The 17854-nt window shown below is 39.0% G+C and overlaps 1 protein-coding gene across 1 annotated transcript in view; it reads right to left on the bottom strand.

The window, feature by feature from the left end:
- LOC127570201 (tyrosine-protein phosphatase non-receptor type 3-like) overlaps nt 1–17854 on the bottom strand; it is a 143986-nt gene that overhangs the window by 83124 nt on the left and 43008 nt on the right. Inside the window, 7 exon segments of the mRNA XM_052015470.1 lie at nt 6777–6864; nt 8013–8133; nt 8648–8700; nt 10581–10625; nt 12183–12252; nt 16592–16634; nt 16735–16842. Coding sequence (XP_051871430.1) covers nt 6777–6864; nt 8013–8133; nt 8648–8700; nt 10581–10625; nt 12183–12252; nt 16592–16634; nt 16735–16842 — 528 coding nt within the window.

Genomic DNA, 17854 nt, shown 5'->3' with positions numbered 1-17854 from the left:
ACATCACATAAACCAGACTCCTCTCCATGGACTGTCTACACTACTCGCTGCCTCGGTAAAGCAGCCAACTTAATCAAGAACCCCACCCCAGACATTCTCTCTTCTCCACCTCCTATTGGGCAGAAGATATAAAAGCCTGAAAGCATTTACCACCAGGCTCAAGGACAGCTTCTATCCCAGTGTTATAAGACTATTGAATGATCCCCTAGTACGATAAGATGGATTCTTGACCTCACAATCTACCTCTTCATGGCCTTGCACTTCTTCTGTAACTGTATTGGTTTATTATTGTCACTTGTACCGAGGTACAGTGAAAAACTTGTCTTGCATACTGATCATACAGGTCAATTCATTACACAGTGCAGTTACATTGAGTTAGTACAGAGTGCATTGATGTAGTACAGGTAAAAACAATAACAGTACAGAGTAAAGTGTCACAGCTACAGAGTAAGTGCAGTGCAATAAGGTGCACAGTAGATCGTGAGGTCATAGTCCATCTCATTGTATAAGGGAACCGTTCAATAGTCTTAGCACAGTGGGGTAGAAGCTGTCCTTAAGTCTGGTGGTACGTACCCTCAGGCTCCTATATCTACTACCCGATGGAAGAGGAGAAAAGAGAGTATGTCCCAGGTGGGTGGGGTCTTTGATTATGCTGGCTGCTTCGCCAAGACAACGAGAGGTAAAGACAGAGTCCAAGGAGGGGAGGCTGGTGTCCGTGATGCACTGGGCTGCGTCCACAACTCTCTGCAGTTTCTTGCGGTCCTGGGCAGAGCAGTTGCCATATCAAGCCGTGATACATCCAGATAGGATGCTTTCTATGGTGCGTCAGTAAAAGTTGGGGAGCGTCAAAGGGGACAAACCAAATTTCTTTTGCCTCCTGAGGAAGTAGAGGCACTGGTGAGTTTTCTTGGCCGTGGCACCTACGTGATTTGACCAGGACAGGCTGTTGGTGATGTTCATACCCAGGATCTTGAAGCTCTCAACTCTTTCTACCTCAGGACCATTGATGTAGACAGGTGCATGTACACCGTCCCCTTTCCTAAAGTCAATGACCAGCTCTTTTGTTTAGTTGACATTGAGGGAAAGGTTGTTGTCATGACACCATTCCACTAAGCTCTCTCTCCTTCCTGTACTCCACCTCATCGCTGTTTGAGATACGGCCTGAGATAGAGATATGGTATCATCTGCAAATTTGTAGATGGAGTTAGAGCAGAATCTGGCCACACAGTCATGAGTGTATAGGGAGTACAGTAGAGGGCTGAGGACACAGCCTTGTGGGGCACCAGTGTTGAGAATAATCGTGTCGGAGGTACTGCTGCCTATCCTCACTGATCGTGGTCTGTTTGTTAGAAAGTCAAGGATCCAGTTACAGAGGGAGGTGTTGAGTCCTAGGTCTCAGAGTTTGGTGACAAGCTTGCTTGGGATTATTGTATTGAAGGCAGAGCTGTAGTCAATTAACAAAAGTCCAACGTAGGTGTCTTTACTGTCCAGATGCTCCAGAGCTGAGTGTAGGGCCAGCACTATATTCTGCATTGTTATTGTTTTCCCTTGTATCACCTCAATGCACTGATGTAATGAAATGATCTGCAGTACATGGATGGCATGCAAAGTCAATGTTTTTCACTGTATCTTGGTACCTGTGACAATAATAAACCAATTTAATTTCAAATAATGTGTCCTTGATAAATGTGCCTTTATTTTTGTTTTTCTCTCCAACATGCCTGCACATATTTTCAAACACTTTAGTTTTAAGTCTGTTTAAAGCAGAATAAACTGTTGAACACAAGTAATGATCTGAATAGATGGCTTGCAAAACAATGTTTTTTTTCCATTGTACCACTGTACCTGTGACAATAATAAACCAATTTACACAATTTATCCTTGTTAAATACATTCAGTGACTTGGCTCCACAGCCTTTTGTAGTAGAGAATTCCACAGACTCACCACCCTCCCTGATGAAAGTTCTCCTCATTTCAGTCCTTAATGTCTTACCCTGAACCCTGAGATTGTAACTTCCTGTTTCAGAAACCCCAACCATGGGAAACATCCACCTTGCTCCAGCCTGTCAAGCACCATCAGATTTTAAGTTTCAATGAGATCTCCACTCATTCTTCTAAACTCTAGTGAATACAAGTCTTGTCAATGCAGTAAGTCGTCATACAACAGTCCCACCATGGCAGGAATCAGTCTGGTTAACCTTTCTTGCATTCCTTTTATGGCAAGTACATCCTTTTTTGAGGTAGATCAACAAAACTACATACAATACTTGCGATGTGGTCTCACTAAGGCCCTACATAATAGCAGAACATCCTTGCACCTATACACGAACCTCGAGTATGAAGACAAACATACCATTTGCCTTATTAACTGCTTGCTATACCCAAAATGTTTGCTTTCAGTACCTTGAATACACCTAATCACTTTGTACATCGATACTTCCCAATCTATTTTTATTGAAATAAAACTCTGCTTTTCTGCTTTATCCACATATTTGCAGATGCTTTTACTGACCATAGAACTTCAAATTTATCACATTAAAGTACATCTGTATGTATTTTCCCACTCACTGCTTCACCATGAGGCTTCTTTGCAGCTTTAGCAGGACTCACATCCCACCACAGCTGGGACCCATGCACTAATCCCTGCAGTATCCCAATAGTCACTGCCTGCCACGCAACCCCATAAAATATTCTTATTGTTTCCTCTGTCAGACAATTTTCAATTCATTGCAGTATAGTACACCAATACCATGTAGTTTGAAGTTCAACAAAGAATATCAGTGTGCAAAATTCAAGGCCTTCTGAAAATCCATATATATCATAACCACTGGGTCTCCCTCACCAATCCTATCAGTTACATTCTTCAAAATACTCCAGTAAGTTCAAAGATGATTTTCTCTTTTATAAGTCTATGATGACTTTGACTAATTTTGTAGATACTTTCTGTGTCATGTTATTACATCCTTTATAACAGACTCTAGTATTTTCCCTAATAATTATATAAGGCTAGTTTGTTGTTCCCAGTTTCCCTCTCCCTCTTTTTATAAATAGTGGCACCTGCCACCCTCCAATCGGCAAGATCATTTCATAATCTATAACAGTTTAGAAGATGGCAATCAATGATTTCACTATTTCCATGGCTGTCTCTTGGTACTCTGGGATGCACAGGTCCTGCGGATTTATCAGCTTCAAATGCCATTTATTTCCAGGTGATACTGTTTTCCTTTAATTCCTCTTTTCCAGTAGGCTCTTGGTTCTTTAGAGTTTCTGGAAGCTCTTCTTGTCCTCTTCCATGAAGATAGAAACAAAATTTTTCTGCCATTTCTTTGATCCCCTCTGTAAATTCTCCAATTTTAATTGCAAGGGACCTAGATTTGCTTTCAGTAATCTAGGCCCCTTGCAGAAATGTACTTGTAGAAACTTTTACAGTATGCTTTTTATGCTCCTTGCACATTCACTCTCATATGTTATTTTTGTTGTCTTAACCCATCTCTTAATTTTTTTTAAAATCATTTCTAAACTGTTCCCAATCCTTAGGTTGCTACTCTTTTTGACAACTTCATATTCCTTCCCTTTGGATCTAACACTTTTGTTAGCTGTGGTTCAATCAATTTTTCTATTTTTTTTGCACCAGAAAGGAATGTGTGACTGTTGCAGTTCCTGCATTCATTCTTTAAATGTTAGCCATTGGACCTGCACTGTCATGCCTTTTAATGAAGGTCCCTAATATATCATAGCCCACTCATTCCTCATATCTTTATCATTTTCCTTTCTTTAATTTTAGTACACTAGTTTTGGATCACACTATTTCACCTTCCACCTTAATGAAGAATTCCATAAAGGACCCCACACAAGATTATCTACTAATCCATTCCTGTTGTACAATACCCAATCTAGGATCGCCTATACCCTCACAGGCTCATCAACATACTAGTCTGAAAGGCAATCTAGTACACACAATATTAATGCTATTTTGAGTTAATGAAATTATAGAGCCATACAGTTATGCAGCATGGAAACAAGCCCTTTGACCCACCTTGCCAGTGCCAACCAAGTAGCCTATTTGAACAAGTCTCATTACCCTGCATTTGGCCCATATCCCTCTAAACCTTTCCTATTATGTGCCTGTCTAAATGTCCTTTAAATATTGTAATTGTACCCTTCTCTACCACTTCCTCTGGCAGCTCGTTCCATATACCCAAAAACGTTGCCCTCAGATCGCCTTTAAACTTTTCACCTCTCACCTTAACTCTTTTCCCTCTAGTTTTAGACTTCCCTACCCTGGGAAAAAGACTCTGACCATTTTTGTTATCTATGCTGCTCATAATTTTATACACTTCTATAAGGGTCACCCCTATGGCTCAAGGGGAAAAACAGCTTATCCAGCCTCTCCCTGTAACTCAAGCCCTCCAGTCCCAGCAATATTCTTGTGAATCTCTTCTTCACCCTTTTCAGCTTAATGAAATCTTTCCTATAGCTCAGCAACCAGAACTGCACACAATTTCCCAAGGGTAGCCTCACCAAAATCTTGTAACATGACATCTGTGCTTTTGTCCAATGCCCTGACCGATGAATGCAAGCATGCCTAATGGCTCCTTCACAACCCTGTCTACCCGTGTCAGCACTTCCAGGGAACTATGTACTTGTACCCTTAGACAATGGTCTCCGGCACCCTGCCATTTACTGTGCATTAGTACTTGTCCAAGTTCAATTCCATCTGCCATTCCTTAGCCCACTTTCCCAATTGGTATTGGTTTATTATACAGTGAAAAACTTGCCTGCATACCATTTGTACGATCAATTCATTACAAAGTGCATTGAGGTAGTACAGGGTAAAAACAATAATAGAATACAGAGTAAAGTGTTACAGCTACGGGGAAGTGCAGTGCAGGTAGACAAATCAGATGCAAGGTCATGTATAACAATTGTTCTACAGCCTGTTGTAATACTAAGTAACCTTCTTCACTGTCCAATACACCACCAATTTTGGCATCATTCACAAATCTTACAAACCATACCAACTACATTCGCATCCAAATCATTGACAGATGACAGACAGTGGACCCAACGCCACAGGCCTCCAATCTGTAAAACAACAACCCTCCATTACCACCCTCTGACTCCTACTACCAAGCCAACTTTGTATCCAATTGGCTAGCCACTCACCCTGGATCCCATGTGATCCAACATTCCAGGCCAGCCTACCATGTCAAAGGCCTTGCTAAAGTCCATCTATATAGAGATCAAAGTCACCTAATGGTACCCTTGTTAGACAAATCTTGATATCATCCCCAACATTACCACTACATGGAAGCCTACAGGCATCTCCCATCAATATCTTCTGCTTCTTGGTGCTTCCCAGGTCCACCTAGACTGAATCAGCATCATGATTTTTTAAGTCAATATCCTTTGCCATTAATGCTTTTTTGTCTCTTTCCAACAATGCCACTCCACTTCCCTTTCCTTTTTGCCTCACTTTCCCAAATACTGAATATCCTTTAAAATTCGTCTCTCAGCCTTGGTTACCCTGGAACCATGTCATTGTAATGGCAATTATATTGTATCAATTTACATCAATATATGCTTTTAATTTGTCCACCTTTTACAAATACTTAGTGCATTTAGATGCAGCAGCTTTATATTTTTAAATTTTTTGGAAAGTAGTAACATTTTTGTACCAAGGTTCCATTTGTCTTATTATAATATTGTCTTATTATAAACAAGATGGAGTTGATGTACAAGGACTTCAGTTCAGTAAGGCAGGATGCATCACGGCTTGGTACGGCAATTGTTCTGCCTGGGACCGCAAGACACTGCAGAGAGTTGTGGACATAGCCCAGCACATCACAGAAACCTGCCTCCCCTCCATGGACTCTGTCTATACCTCTCGCTGCCTTGCTGAAGCAGCCAACATAATCAAAGATCCACCCACCGGGGTCATTCTCTCTTCTCCCCTCCCATCAGGCAGAAGATACAGGAGCCTGAGGGCACACACCACCAGGCTCAAGGACAGCTTCTATATCTCACTGTGATAAGACTGTTGAATGCTTCCCTTATACGATGAGTTGGACTCTTGACCTCACAGTCTACCTTATTATGACCTTGCACCTTATTGTCTACCTGCAATACACTTCCCTGTAGCTGTGACACTTTACTCTGTATTCTGTTATTGTTTTTACCCTGTACTACCTCAATGCACTATGTAATGAATTGATCTGTACGAATAGTATGCAAAACAAGTTTTTCCACTGTACCTTGGAACAAGTGACAATAATAAACCAATACCAATGAAAACCCACTTCTCCCACACCAATCTTTGAGCCACTTTTCAATCTGCTTCAGACTTGTATCAGTTGATCTTCTGTACCTTTTCCATCAGGTACAGTTCAGTCTCAAGTTGAGTTACATTATTTACCTACAAACCTGCCTTTATCTTTGTCTACTGTTCAAATTCAGCAAAATGAGCAATTGAGCACTGTTTAAAGAGATAACATTTTTTTTTCCAAAAAGTCTAACTGTATCAGAGAGGTTTCATTAATACTGATAAATTGGTAGAGTAAAATCCTTCCCTTTGATGAAGATAGAAATGTTGACAATAAATTTAATAGCTCTAGGAAGAAGGAAAACTCAAGACTGCATTCTAATTTAGCTTAAATATAACTAGCTACATTGAAAAATAGTAGCTTCTGAAGATTAAATGTCTTTACCAGATGAAAACAATCCCAAGTGGTATAAGTAATAAATACAATAAAGATCATTTGCTCTTACAGGCTTACCTTTGCATTATGTAACTCCACACCATAAAATTCAAGGGCTTTTGCTTTAGTTAAATAACCAAGTTCTGCTTCAGATCGTTTAAGGTCTCTACAAAAGAATGAATTAAAATAATTTTGCCAAGGGAAAAGAAACACAAGTTGCCTTGTAACTCAAAATTATCAAAACACAAATTAATAGCACACAATCAATTCCACTGCATCAAAGATTTATATACAAAATGCCATGTTACCAAAAATTCTCATCTGGGATTTAAGTGTAATTAGTTTTCAGCAACAGCAGAGAAAGACCTCCCTCAAACATTTTATCAAGTTGCAACTTATTCACTACCGGGCAGAATTTAATCAGGTTATATCTACCACAGATATTAATTGCTGATGTTAAATTCAGTTTGAAACCTCAATGGGAAAACCTAGATGCAAAGCAAAATAACATTGCAATGCTATTATGTGGTGAATGAGCTGTAATTGTATAAAATACTTAGGCCAGCAACCTTTCTAATGCTATTTTTGTTTCATTTCTGCTTTTTTTTTTGCTTTTTGAGTTTGAAAATATAATTTAATTTCAGATACTAAAATATATCAAATGGTTTCTAACTCTTCCAAGCTGTTTTAAGATAGATAATTGCATACATGGACAATTCCTATGTTGGCAATTACAATATTCCCTCCATAGCATATAAACAGGATTCAATTAGATTGCTATTTATCATTCTTTTTTCCTCAATGGGAAGGCCTTTTTATTGCAAATCACTTAAAAATCTCTGACAATCATTGGCCTTAAAGCTGGCATATGTGTACCATATCAGAAAAACTAACATAAAGGAGTTCATCAGCTTGATTCAACATATTCCCTTATTGCAGCAAAATACATTCACAAATGACGTCCTTCTCTTCCTCATGCTTCTTTACATAGTTGCAGTTTCCGTTGGTGACATGTGTACTGCTCTGGATTTCATATATAATGCATGGCACAGGTGTTCTGAAACCCAACAGGCAGTTTTGCCAGCAACCAAAGAGTGTATGCACTTCCGCAGATGTTTATCGCCAGCGTAGTTTTTAAATCAGCAGCAAGTCTTACAAGTAGACCTTCAAGAGTGACTCTGCTTCTTTTAAATTGAAAGATTCAAGTACAATAAATTCTTAAGCATTACAAGTAAGTAAACTAACTTTGTAAATGGTTTTCTTACTACTATCAAATGCTCTTTAATTCCAAACACATAATAGTTTTGATTCTACCTGTGTTGTTTGTGCAAAGACATCACTTTGGTTTGAAAGTCTTGAGTTTGATCAGGTATAAAATGGAAACTTTCTATGTACCCAGGATGATGCTCAGATGGATTGTACTCTCCAAGTTCAGCTGCAAGATTTAAGTCACTGTTAATACAATTCAATAGTTAGCATTCCACCAACTTGCACACATTTTAGGGAAATAGCCTTTTTGGGCATATGTATCATTCATTTCAAGCAATTATTATCAGCATTACTCTCCTAAGCCCAGGCCTATTTGATTTTTTTTTAAACAGTAATATTTTTGCAATTATTTGAATTGGTTTGTTATTCCATGCAACTGCTTCTCCTGAATTAAACATTGTAAATCTACAAAATGTACTGGGGTACAAAATCTTTCTTAAGATTGAAAAGAAACCCAGCTGGCTATTTTCAGTGTTGATGATTTTAGTGATGGCACTTGTATATTCATTCTACAAGTTTACAGATTTACGAATTTGTGACTTCAAGTTCAAGATTCTGGACACAGACCAAGTTGATGTAATCATTCGCAAGTACACACTATATTTAAGTTAATCAAACCAGACTTTTTCCAAGTAAAGACACTGAAAACAGATTGAAAGTATTACAATTTCACTACTTACATTGAACTGCATAGGAAGCTAGCAAGACTGCTTTGCTGTGAGGACAAGGTAACCTGGAAAACACGCAAACTTAGATATGATGCTGTCAGACATAAGTAATCCATGATTAATCTACACTGCACTATTATCCATTTGCAAATAAAATTCTACTAAACAGGTCAAAAGCAGATCAAGGATTTTTTTAAGCTCAAGATTGATTACGCAATCTTACGAACTAGATCTCGGACCCTAACCTTAAATATCTACAAGCATTTCAATTTTATTGAAACAAATGACAATTTCAAGACTTTGCACAGAAGATTGATCAACAGCTATACTACTTAACAAAGAAAGCCTCAGAAAACCATTCCTTTTCATTTGAGTAAATACTGATCAATAACAATAGCATTTGGTCAGTCAGGATAACAGTTAAGAGAATGAGAGCCCCAAGGCACAGGTCAAGTGTTTGCTCAGTAACAGTCTCAACACTATACAACCTTCATATCTGGGAAAGCTCCTAGACTCAAAACTTATTTAAACTTAATGTTTGGAATGAGCACTCAATTAACCAAATCAAAACACTGCCACCAATACTCGGGTGGCAAAATGATTTAGGAAGCAGGAAATCTCAAAATTGCAGATGTTAAGGCATCCTTTGAGCTGTAGACAAGCAGTGGGGCACAGGATCCAAATAAAATGCTGCCAATATGAACCACATTACACTGTCAATGGAAGAGGGAAAGTGTATGGCAACTATTCTCTTAAGTGGCAGGAAAGACCAGCATGACCTGAACAAAACAAAAATACTTGGACAGGACCAACAGCTTGTACTTTGACAGTATCTTTAACAGAGAAACCATCCCAAAGAAATTCATTCCAGGAAAAAGGAATGGATATTCAGGATTTCAAACAAAAAAAAGGAAGGTTTCCAAGGAACAGTTTGATCAGGTTTTGAAAGCAGTCGTAGAAAAAGAATTTGACGATGATAGCTCAAAGATCTGACTTGGTGGAGCAAAAGGAAGGAAGTGCCAAATACACAATTGGAAATGATCCAGAATGGTGTACTGCAGACTAAGAATGATCAGGGCAATACATAATTTCTCCTTAAACTGTCTGCACATATGCATTTATATTATTGCATTTACTTCTTTGATTTTGATTCAGACATGTTTGGGCAATGAAATCCAGGAGTCTGTTCCGACAAATTTTGAGCTGCAAGCAGACCAATTTCCAATATGTCTAAGGAGAAGTGTTGTGAAACTGATCACACATTTCTTTTAACCATTGCACTAATTAGAAATTCTTAAAAAAGGGATAAAGCAAACCTGAAAATTCTTAATGTATTAAAGAATGTTTATGAACACAAGGAAAGGTAAATTGAAGTTCCTCAACTGAGGAAGATTTCATTCGGGGCCATCAAACATGGTAAAACAATATAGCAACACATTACTGACTGCATGTTAAATTCTGCTTATAAAATTTGGCTCCATCAACACTTTCAGAAGCAGACTACAAATGTAGTTGCTCCTGTACTGCACATTCAGGGCATGTGACTGAAGAAGAAAGTCCACTTCAAGATATTTAACTTTTATTTTAAATTTGGATAAGCAAAAACAGAATCAAATCTTCTCAAATTCCTGAATATTCCAGAACAGTAATTCAGTGACGTGCATGTACAAGTCAAGCCTAGTTGGAATATCATTATGCAAATTGAGTAGTTAAGCCATGCTACAGTTTAACAAATAGAATCAGGCTTTTGGCTCATAAAAGCACAATTTGACAACTTCTTTACACACAGTGGACATACGAACAATAAACATGCAATTAAACTGTTCTTAGAAACCCTTCAAATGAAATGTAATCTCATGCAGGAGAAATCAACAGATTCAGAATTTTGGCCTGTTCAGAGCTACAGTTTTAAGAATGAGTTCAGCATATAAAAGGAAATAATTACCTTCCCTCAATAAATTCTTTCCTCAGTTGTAAAAAATACAGGTGCCTGAAAAAAAAGACCAAAATATAAAAAACACACGTAGAGAAGGCACTTACAAGTACAGAAGGCATTTGCAAAAAAGGTTGTTTAATGACTGACACATTCTGCTTTGTAAACATTTTAGCTGGGACAACGAACTGCTGGACAGTAACATTTGGAACACATTTAACATGCATAAATAGGCATGAAAAAGCAAAGAATTTTCAAATTGTTTTGCATTTCCTTTGTAAAATCTCTTGCCTAACTCCAGTTGTTGGCACTAACACAATATTATTTTGAACAAACATTAAGTAATAGTAATTTTAATACCCTTTCCCACTGCTGGAATAATGGAAATGCTGGGATTTTTCTCCCCAGCATTTGCATTTGGACAACAATGTTCTTTGTAGCAATGAGCTATGTACACTCCAGAAGGTTTTGTCCTATCATAGCAAAATGAGATTAAAGCCCAGGATTTCTAGTTAAAGGCATTCAGAGTACTTCACCTACTTACACAGTTCTCAGCAATTAGCTGAAAACATTATTTCTTACAGTTAGAGCACTGTGCTGCCCATGGAAGATGATCAGATTAACATCATACATGCGAAAAATTGTCTGAAATGTCAATGGGGAGACCTACCAGAAGAACAAAGGGCAAATCAGATGAACAACAAAAACTGAAACCGAAGCTCAAAAACCTGACCAGTGGTAGATGACAAGAAGCAATTCTTACTGAATGCTTCTAAAACGAAACAGCAATTTAAAAGCAAAAAACGAGCTGATGGAGGAACTGAGTGGGGTCAGGCAACATCCATGAAGGGAAATGGACAGTTGTCATTTAGGATCAAGAACCTTTGTCTGGTCCGGATGAGAGGTCTCGACCCAAAACATCGCCTGCCCATTTCCCTGCAGAGATGCTGCCTGACCTGTTGAGTTCCTCCAGCAGCTCATTTTTGCTCCAGATTCCAGCACCTGCAGTCTCTTGTATCAGCAATTTTAAAAGTTTTTTTTTTACAAGCTGAATAAGGCTTTTCAACTAATTTAATTACTCATTTTTATAGTGTTTGATGTTTTGTCAATAGTAACTGAAAATCAATGAGAGATTTGATTACTTTATGTCCCTCGACAGAAAGTGATAGAAACCTGTATGACTGTATGAAGGTGAAGCATTTGGAAAAATTTTCCACAGCCAGACTAACTGAAAACATGCCAAACGTCTTCCGAATAAGTCACTCAATCACCAGTTCCATCTTGGTAATGTTCCAGGACTACCTGAAAACAACTGAATTCTTGGACAAAAATGCAGTCCATAATTACTTTAGTCAATTCTGTTGTTTAACCTTGGAGGTAACTACATCAGGGAAAGTGTTGGATCCAAGTCTCAAAAACTATATTTTTACGACTTGTAAGATTTCAAGCAGCACAGAACTTGCCAAACATTTAGATTCTGGTCACAGTGTAACAGCTAATTGAATAATTTTTTTTTTTAGAAACCAGCTGCTGCAAAACCACTTACAAAAGTTCAGTATGTGTATTATATTAAACTATTATTTTATAAGTTGTACTTACAGAAACATAGCCTACCTTGTCTGTTCTTGTTGCAGAGAACTTGGGTCAGTTACAAAAAATCTCACTCGAAAATTTAGTGCATCTCCTGAAATATTTTAGGTTGAAACAAACATTTAATATTTTTTTGAAATTTCATGTTTATGTATAATTGTTAGTGGTTGGAAATGAAATTCTTGTAATTTAACTACCTAGCATTCAAATCAACCACTCAGGTCTAGCATAACCAGATACATGTTAAAGCTTGCTCATCACTGCTTGAAAAATATGGCTGTGTTTAATCCTAAAGCTCCTTAAGAATAGGAGGATGACTACAGTGAGGGTAGGACCAATCAGGGATAAAAGAGAAAACGTACCTGGAGTGTGAAGAGGTAAGGGAGGTCCTTAATGAATACTTTGCTTCAGTATTCATGTGAGAGAGACCTTGACATTTGTGAAAATGGTATACAACAGTCTGATACACTGGGGCATGTTGACATGAAGAAAGAGTATGTGCTGGAACTTTCGAAAAACATTAGGATAGATAAGTCACCAGGGCCAGATGGAATATATCCAAGGTTATTATGGGAAGCGAGGGAAGAGCTTGCTGCACCTTTGGTGATGATCTTTGAGTCCTCACGGGACGCAGGAGTAGTGCCAGATGATTGGAGGATGGCAAATGTTCCTTTGTTCAAGAAAGGGAGTAGGGACAACCCTGGGAATTACAGACAAATGAGTCTTATTTCAGTGGTGAACAAATTACTGGAGAAGATTCTTAGAGACAGGATTTTTAGACATTTGGAGAAGCATGATTAGGGACAGTCAACAAGGCTTTGTGAAGGGCAGGTCGTGCCTCATGAGCCTGATTGAATTCTTTGAGGATGTGACAAAGCATATTGATGAAGTTAGAGCTGTGGATGTGGTTGGTATACATGGATTTTAGTAAGGCATTTGATAAGGTCACTCATGAAAGGCTCATTCAGAAAGTCTGGAGGCATGGGAGCCAGGGAAACTTAGCTGTGTGGATTCAGAATTGGCTTGCCCATAGAAGTCAGAGGGTGTTTGTAGATGGAGAGTATTCTGTCTGGAGGTCACTGACCAATGGTGTTCTGCAGGGATCTGTTCTGGGACCCCTGCTCTTCGTGAATTTTATAAATGACTTGGATGAGGATGTGGAAGGGTGGGTTAGTAAGTTTGCAGATGACATGAAGGTTGGCGGTGTTGTGGATAGTGCAGAAGGTTGCTGTAGGTTACAACAGGATATTGATAGGATGCAGACCTGGGCTGAGAAGTGGCAGATGGAGTTCAACCTGGAAAAGTGCGAAGTGATACACTTCGGGAGATTGAATTTGAAAGTAGAATACAAGGTTAATGGCAGGACTCTTAGCAATGTGGAGGAACAGAGGGATCTTGGGGTCCATGTCCATAGATCCCTCAAGGCTGCCGCGCAGGTTGATAGGGTTGTGAAGAAGGCGCATGGTGTGTTTGCCTTCATTAGTCGGAGTATTGAGTTCAAGAGCTGCGAGGTAATGTTGCAGCTCTATAAAACTCTGGTTCGACCACGTTTGGAGTATTGTGTTCAGTTCTGGTTGCCTCATTATAGGAAGGATGCGGAAGCTTTAGAGGGGGTGCAGAAGAGATTAACCAGGATGCTGCCTGGATTGGAGAGCACGTCTTATGAGGGTAGGTTGAGCAAGTTAGGGCTTTTCTCTTTGGAGCAAAGGAGGATGAGAGGTGACTTGATAGAGATGTACAAGATGATAAGAGGCATAGATCGAGTGGACAGTCAAGACTTTTTCCCAGGGCGAAAATGGCTAACAGGAGGGGGCATCATTTTAAGGTGACTGGAGGAAGGTATAAGGGGGATGTCAGGGGTAAGTTTTTTTGTTTTTTTTTACAGGGAGTAGTGGGTGCATGAAACACACTGCCGGCAGAGGTGGGGGAGGCAGGTATATTTAAGAGACTCTTAGATAGCCACATGAATGATAGAAAAATGGAGGGGTGTGTGGGAGGGAAGGGTTAGATAGATCCCAGAGCAGGATAAAAGTGTCGGCACAACATCATGGGCTGAAGGGCCTTTACTGTGCTGTAATGTTCTATGTTCCATACAATACCATCTTACCATCAACTTTGTCATCCCTTTAAATTACACCATCTGATGCACATGATTTTAAAAAATTTTGTGCAGTTATGATGGTACTCACCACGAACTGGAATGTGACTCATTAAGCACTCTTATACCATCAGCCCAGATGGCTTTTGCTCTATTAGCATGTGGAATTCAATCCAGGTCCTGGAGTTCAAAGGACGGCAACTAACTATCAGATCACCTAATAATTTTAACACTTTCTTGAAAAGAATGCTGTTATAAGAACCTTAAGGTGGATCAGTTTCTTGTGCTAGAGAGAAGAGCAAGTCCAATTCCAAACTGGGACAGGCTAGGGAAAACTAGCCATGGGCAGTTTGCTCCATCACTCTAACGTTGACACTTGGGTCCACTACTTCTATGATCCACTTCGGGGATTTGGGATAAAATTAAATCAAGGACAAAGTGTTTAGATAAAAGCCCCCACTATCGTGTGGCTAATGGTGCAATAATGTGACTAAAAATTTCTACACTTGTACAATAATCTGACCAAGATTACAAGGATGATGTGCAGAGGAGTCATGGAGTGTGGTCTTCAACAGACTGTGTCTTAAACAGTGTGATGTCTTGTGGTCTATATGGCAGTTCAATGCAGGTGGAAGGAGGTGCTGTCAAATGTGTCCAAAATTTATATTGCTTTCTACAAACTTGAGACATTAAGCATTCAATAGATTATTCCTTGCTTCAAAATTAGTGCAATTAATGTGTGTAATTAAAAAAAATCTTTTATATTAGACTCTAAAGCAAAATTTAAATAATTTTAGTTCTGGCAGTGCAGATTGCATGTTTGACCAACAGAATCATCACCTTCTTAGACAGTCCCTCAGAACTGAGGACAGCTTGCTTCTAGTCCAGTTTTGTGGGTTCTGAAGTGGCTAACATTGAAACTGCAGACTCTTCCACAGATGGGGCAAGAGTTGCCAGAGTGGATGGGCAGGCGGATGGCTTGTATGATGATCTGTTCCTTCCGCCATTTACGCAACATTTCTATGTGCGTCCAGTGCACATACTCTAGTTTCTCAATACTATTCCAAATGATGATGGGAAGAGCAAGGCCTGGGAAGGATGGAGGATGTTCTTTACTTTCAGAACAACCTTGACTCATTTGCTCTGACCACCCGGTGATCTCTTCCCATGAGAGCTCAGAATAGAACATCTATTTCAGGAGTCTGCTATCAGACATGCAAACAGCTTTAACAAGTGCAAGCCACAGTCAGAGTAGGGTGTATGGTTCTTATCACTAAACTCTAAGGTTGTGATAGCACAAAAGATGGTGCAGAGGAGATTTCCAAGGACTTTGCCAGAGCTGGATAGTTATAACAATCAGGAGAGATCTCCTCAGCTGGGGTTTTCTTTGCAACAAAGACGACCAAGGGGAATTGAAATACATAAAATAATGAGTGGCTCAGATGGATAAACAGTAAGGACCTATATCCTTTAGCAAAACAAAATAATCAGCAACTCGGGAGCCTAGACTTAAGTGAACTCGTAGAAGGATTGAAGAGGGGAGGAGAGAAAAAGTGATTTCACATCAATAAGTGGTAGGATCTGGAACTAGACCCACAAAAGGGTGGTTGAGGGAGAAACTCTCACCACATTTATAAAGTACCCAAATGCACCTTAAGTTATAGATTTTGGGTCAAGAGCTGGGAAATGGGATTAACCTAATGTCCATATTTACCCAGCATGGGCTGAATGGCCTTCTTTCTCTCCATAAATTTCTATGATTCTATGATGATACTTACCAGCAAATCAACCCCAATACAACTGCAAAAGCTAAATATGTATTTATGGGTGGCGCAGTGGTGCAGCTAATAGAGCCACTGGCTTAGTGGCGGAGACCCGGGTTCAAAAATGAACTCAAATGTTGTCTATGTGAAGCTTTCAACTTCTCCCTGTAAAACTAAAATGGATTTTGTTTTTTGTTGTTCTAATTGTGTTATTATTTTCTTGTGAAAATTGTGTACAATTTATGTTTAATTTACGTTTTTCTTGTGCATACTGCTTATATTATGATTGTGCCTGTGATGCTGCTGCAAGCTTTTCATTACAGCCGTGCATACATGTACTTGTGCATAACAATAAACTTGACTTTGACTTTGAAACAGGGCATCTGGAAATATTAATGGCTACAGAGTCGCATATTCCTTGCACAGTTACACGCATTCTATATTCAATATTATTATTTGCTTCCTTCATATTTTATTTAACGGTAACTACTAATAATGCGTAGCTAAGTGAAATCAATCAAGTTGGTTTGTGATGTTAACAATATTTAGTCACTGCAAGTCAATCTACTTACCTTTAAGCTGTTTCCTGATAGGTTTGCTCGGTTCAAGCCACCTCTGTGCATGAAATTAGTGAATCCATGTTAGTTTTTCCAATCAAGTTAGTAACAAAACGCATGCATAATAAGAATCATACTTTAATAATAAATATACTCACAGGGCACTCTATTGAATCATCTATAAACTGTAAACCAAAATATTCCTTTTCAATCAATTCTAGGTGTTTATAGGCCATATTCAACAGAACTTGACCAGTGTCTTGTTTCTGCAAAACAAAACATAACTGTGATTTTGTAGTGAGAGCATTATTGCCCTGAGATTGTATAATCTGGGTAGCAGTCTCCCACAAATCCTCCTGAAATTTCTCTATCCATTTTTTCCTCAGTAACTCAATTACAGGTTCAATGAGGAGTGCAGAAGAGTAGACAAGGAGCAGCACCAGGCATGACAAAAAAAATGGTGAGATACTAGCCTTTGAAGCTGCAATACAGGATCACTTGCATGCTAAACAGCAAAAAAAAACAGCATTCAATAGACAAGCTAAGCGACTTCACAACAAATGGATTAAACAGAGGGTCTGCGATCCTACCATATCTAATCATGAATGGTGATAGAACCAATGGGAGGAGGCAACTCACTCAATGGTGGGATCCAGCAGAAGAGTGTTAAAGAAATGGCCAAAGCATTCATAACCAACTTCAGCCAGAAGTGCCAAACAGATGATCCATTTTAGCCTCCTTCAAAGATCCCAACAGAAGATAGTCAACAGCTAATTTGATTCACTTCATGTGATAAAAAGGCTGGGAACACTGGATACAGTAAAAGCTGCAGAATGAGATATCATACAGGACCAAACGACATCCAGCTATCATACTAAAGACACGCACTCCAGAAATAGCTGCTCCTCCAGCCAAACTGTTCCAGTAAAGTTATAATACTGACATCTCCCAACAACGTAGAAAACTGTTCAGGTGCATCATGTTCACTAAAAAGACAAATCCAACTAATTACTGTCCATCTACTCTCAATCATTCAACAAAGCAATGGAAGCTGCCATTATCAGTGCTATCAGGTGGCACTTTCTCAATAATCTGCTGATGCCCATTTTGGTTTTTGGCAGGATCACTCCATTCATATCATATTAAAGCAAAAATCTAGACATGGATCAAAGGACAAAATTCCAGAAGTGAGGTGAAAGTGACTGCCCTTAACATCAAGGCAGCATGTGACAGGGTGTGACATCAGGGCACCCTGTAAAACTCATGGGATCAAAAGGA

Source organism: Pristis pectinata, chromosome 5, assembly GCF_009764475.1.
Source record: "Pristis pectinata isolate sPriPec2 chromosome 5, sPriPec2.1.pri, whole genome shotgun sequence".
NCBI lineage: Eukaryota > Metazoa > Chordata > Chondrichthyes > Rhinopristiformes > Pristidae > Pristis > Pristis pectinata.
The sequence above is the reverse complement of the archived record's forward strand: the minus strand, read 5'-3'. Positions and strand labels throughout refer to the sequence as shown.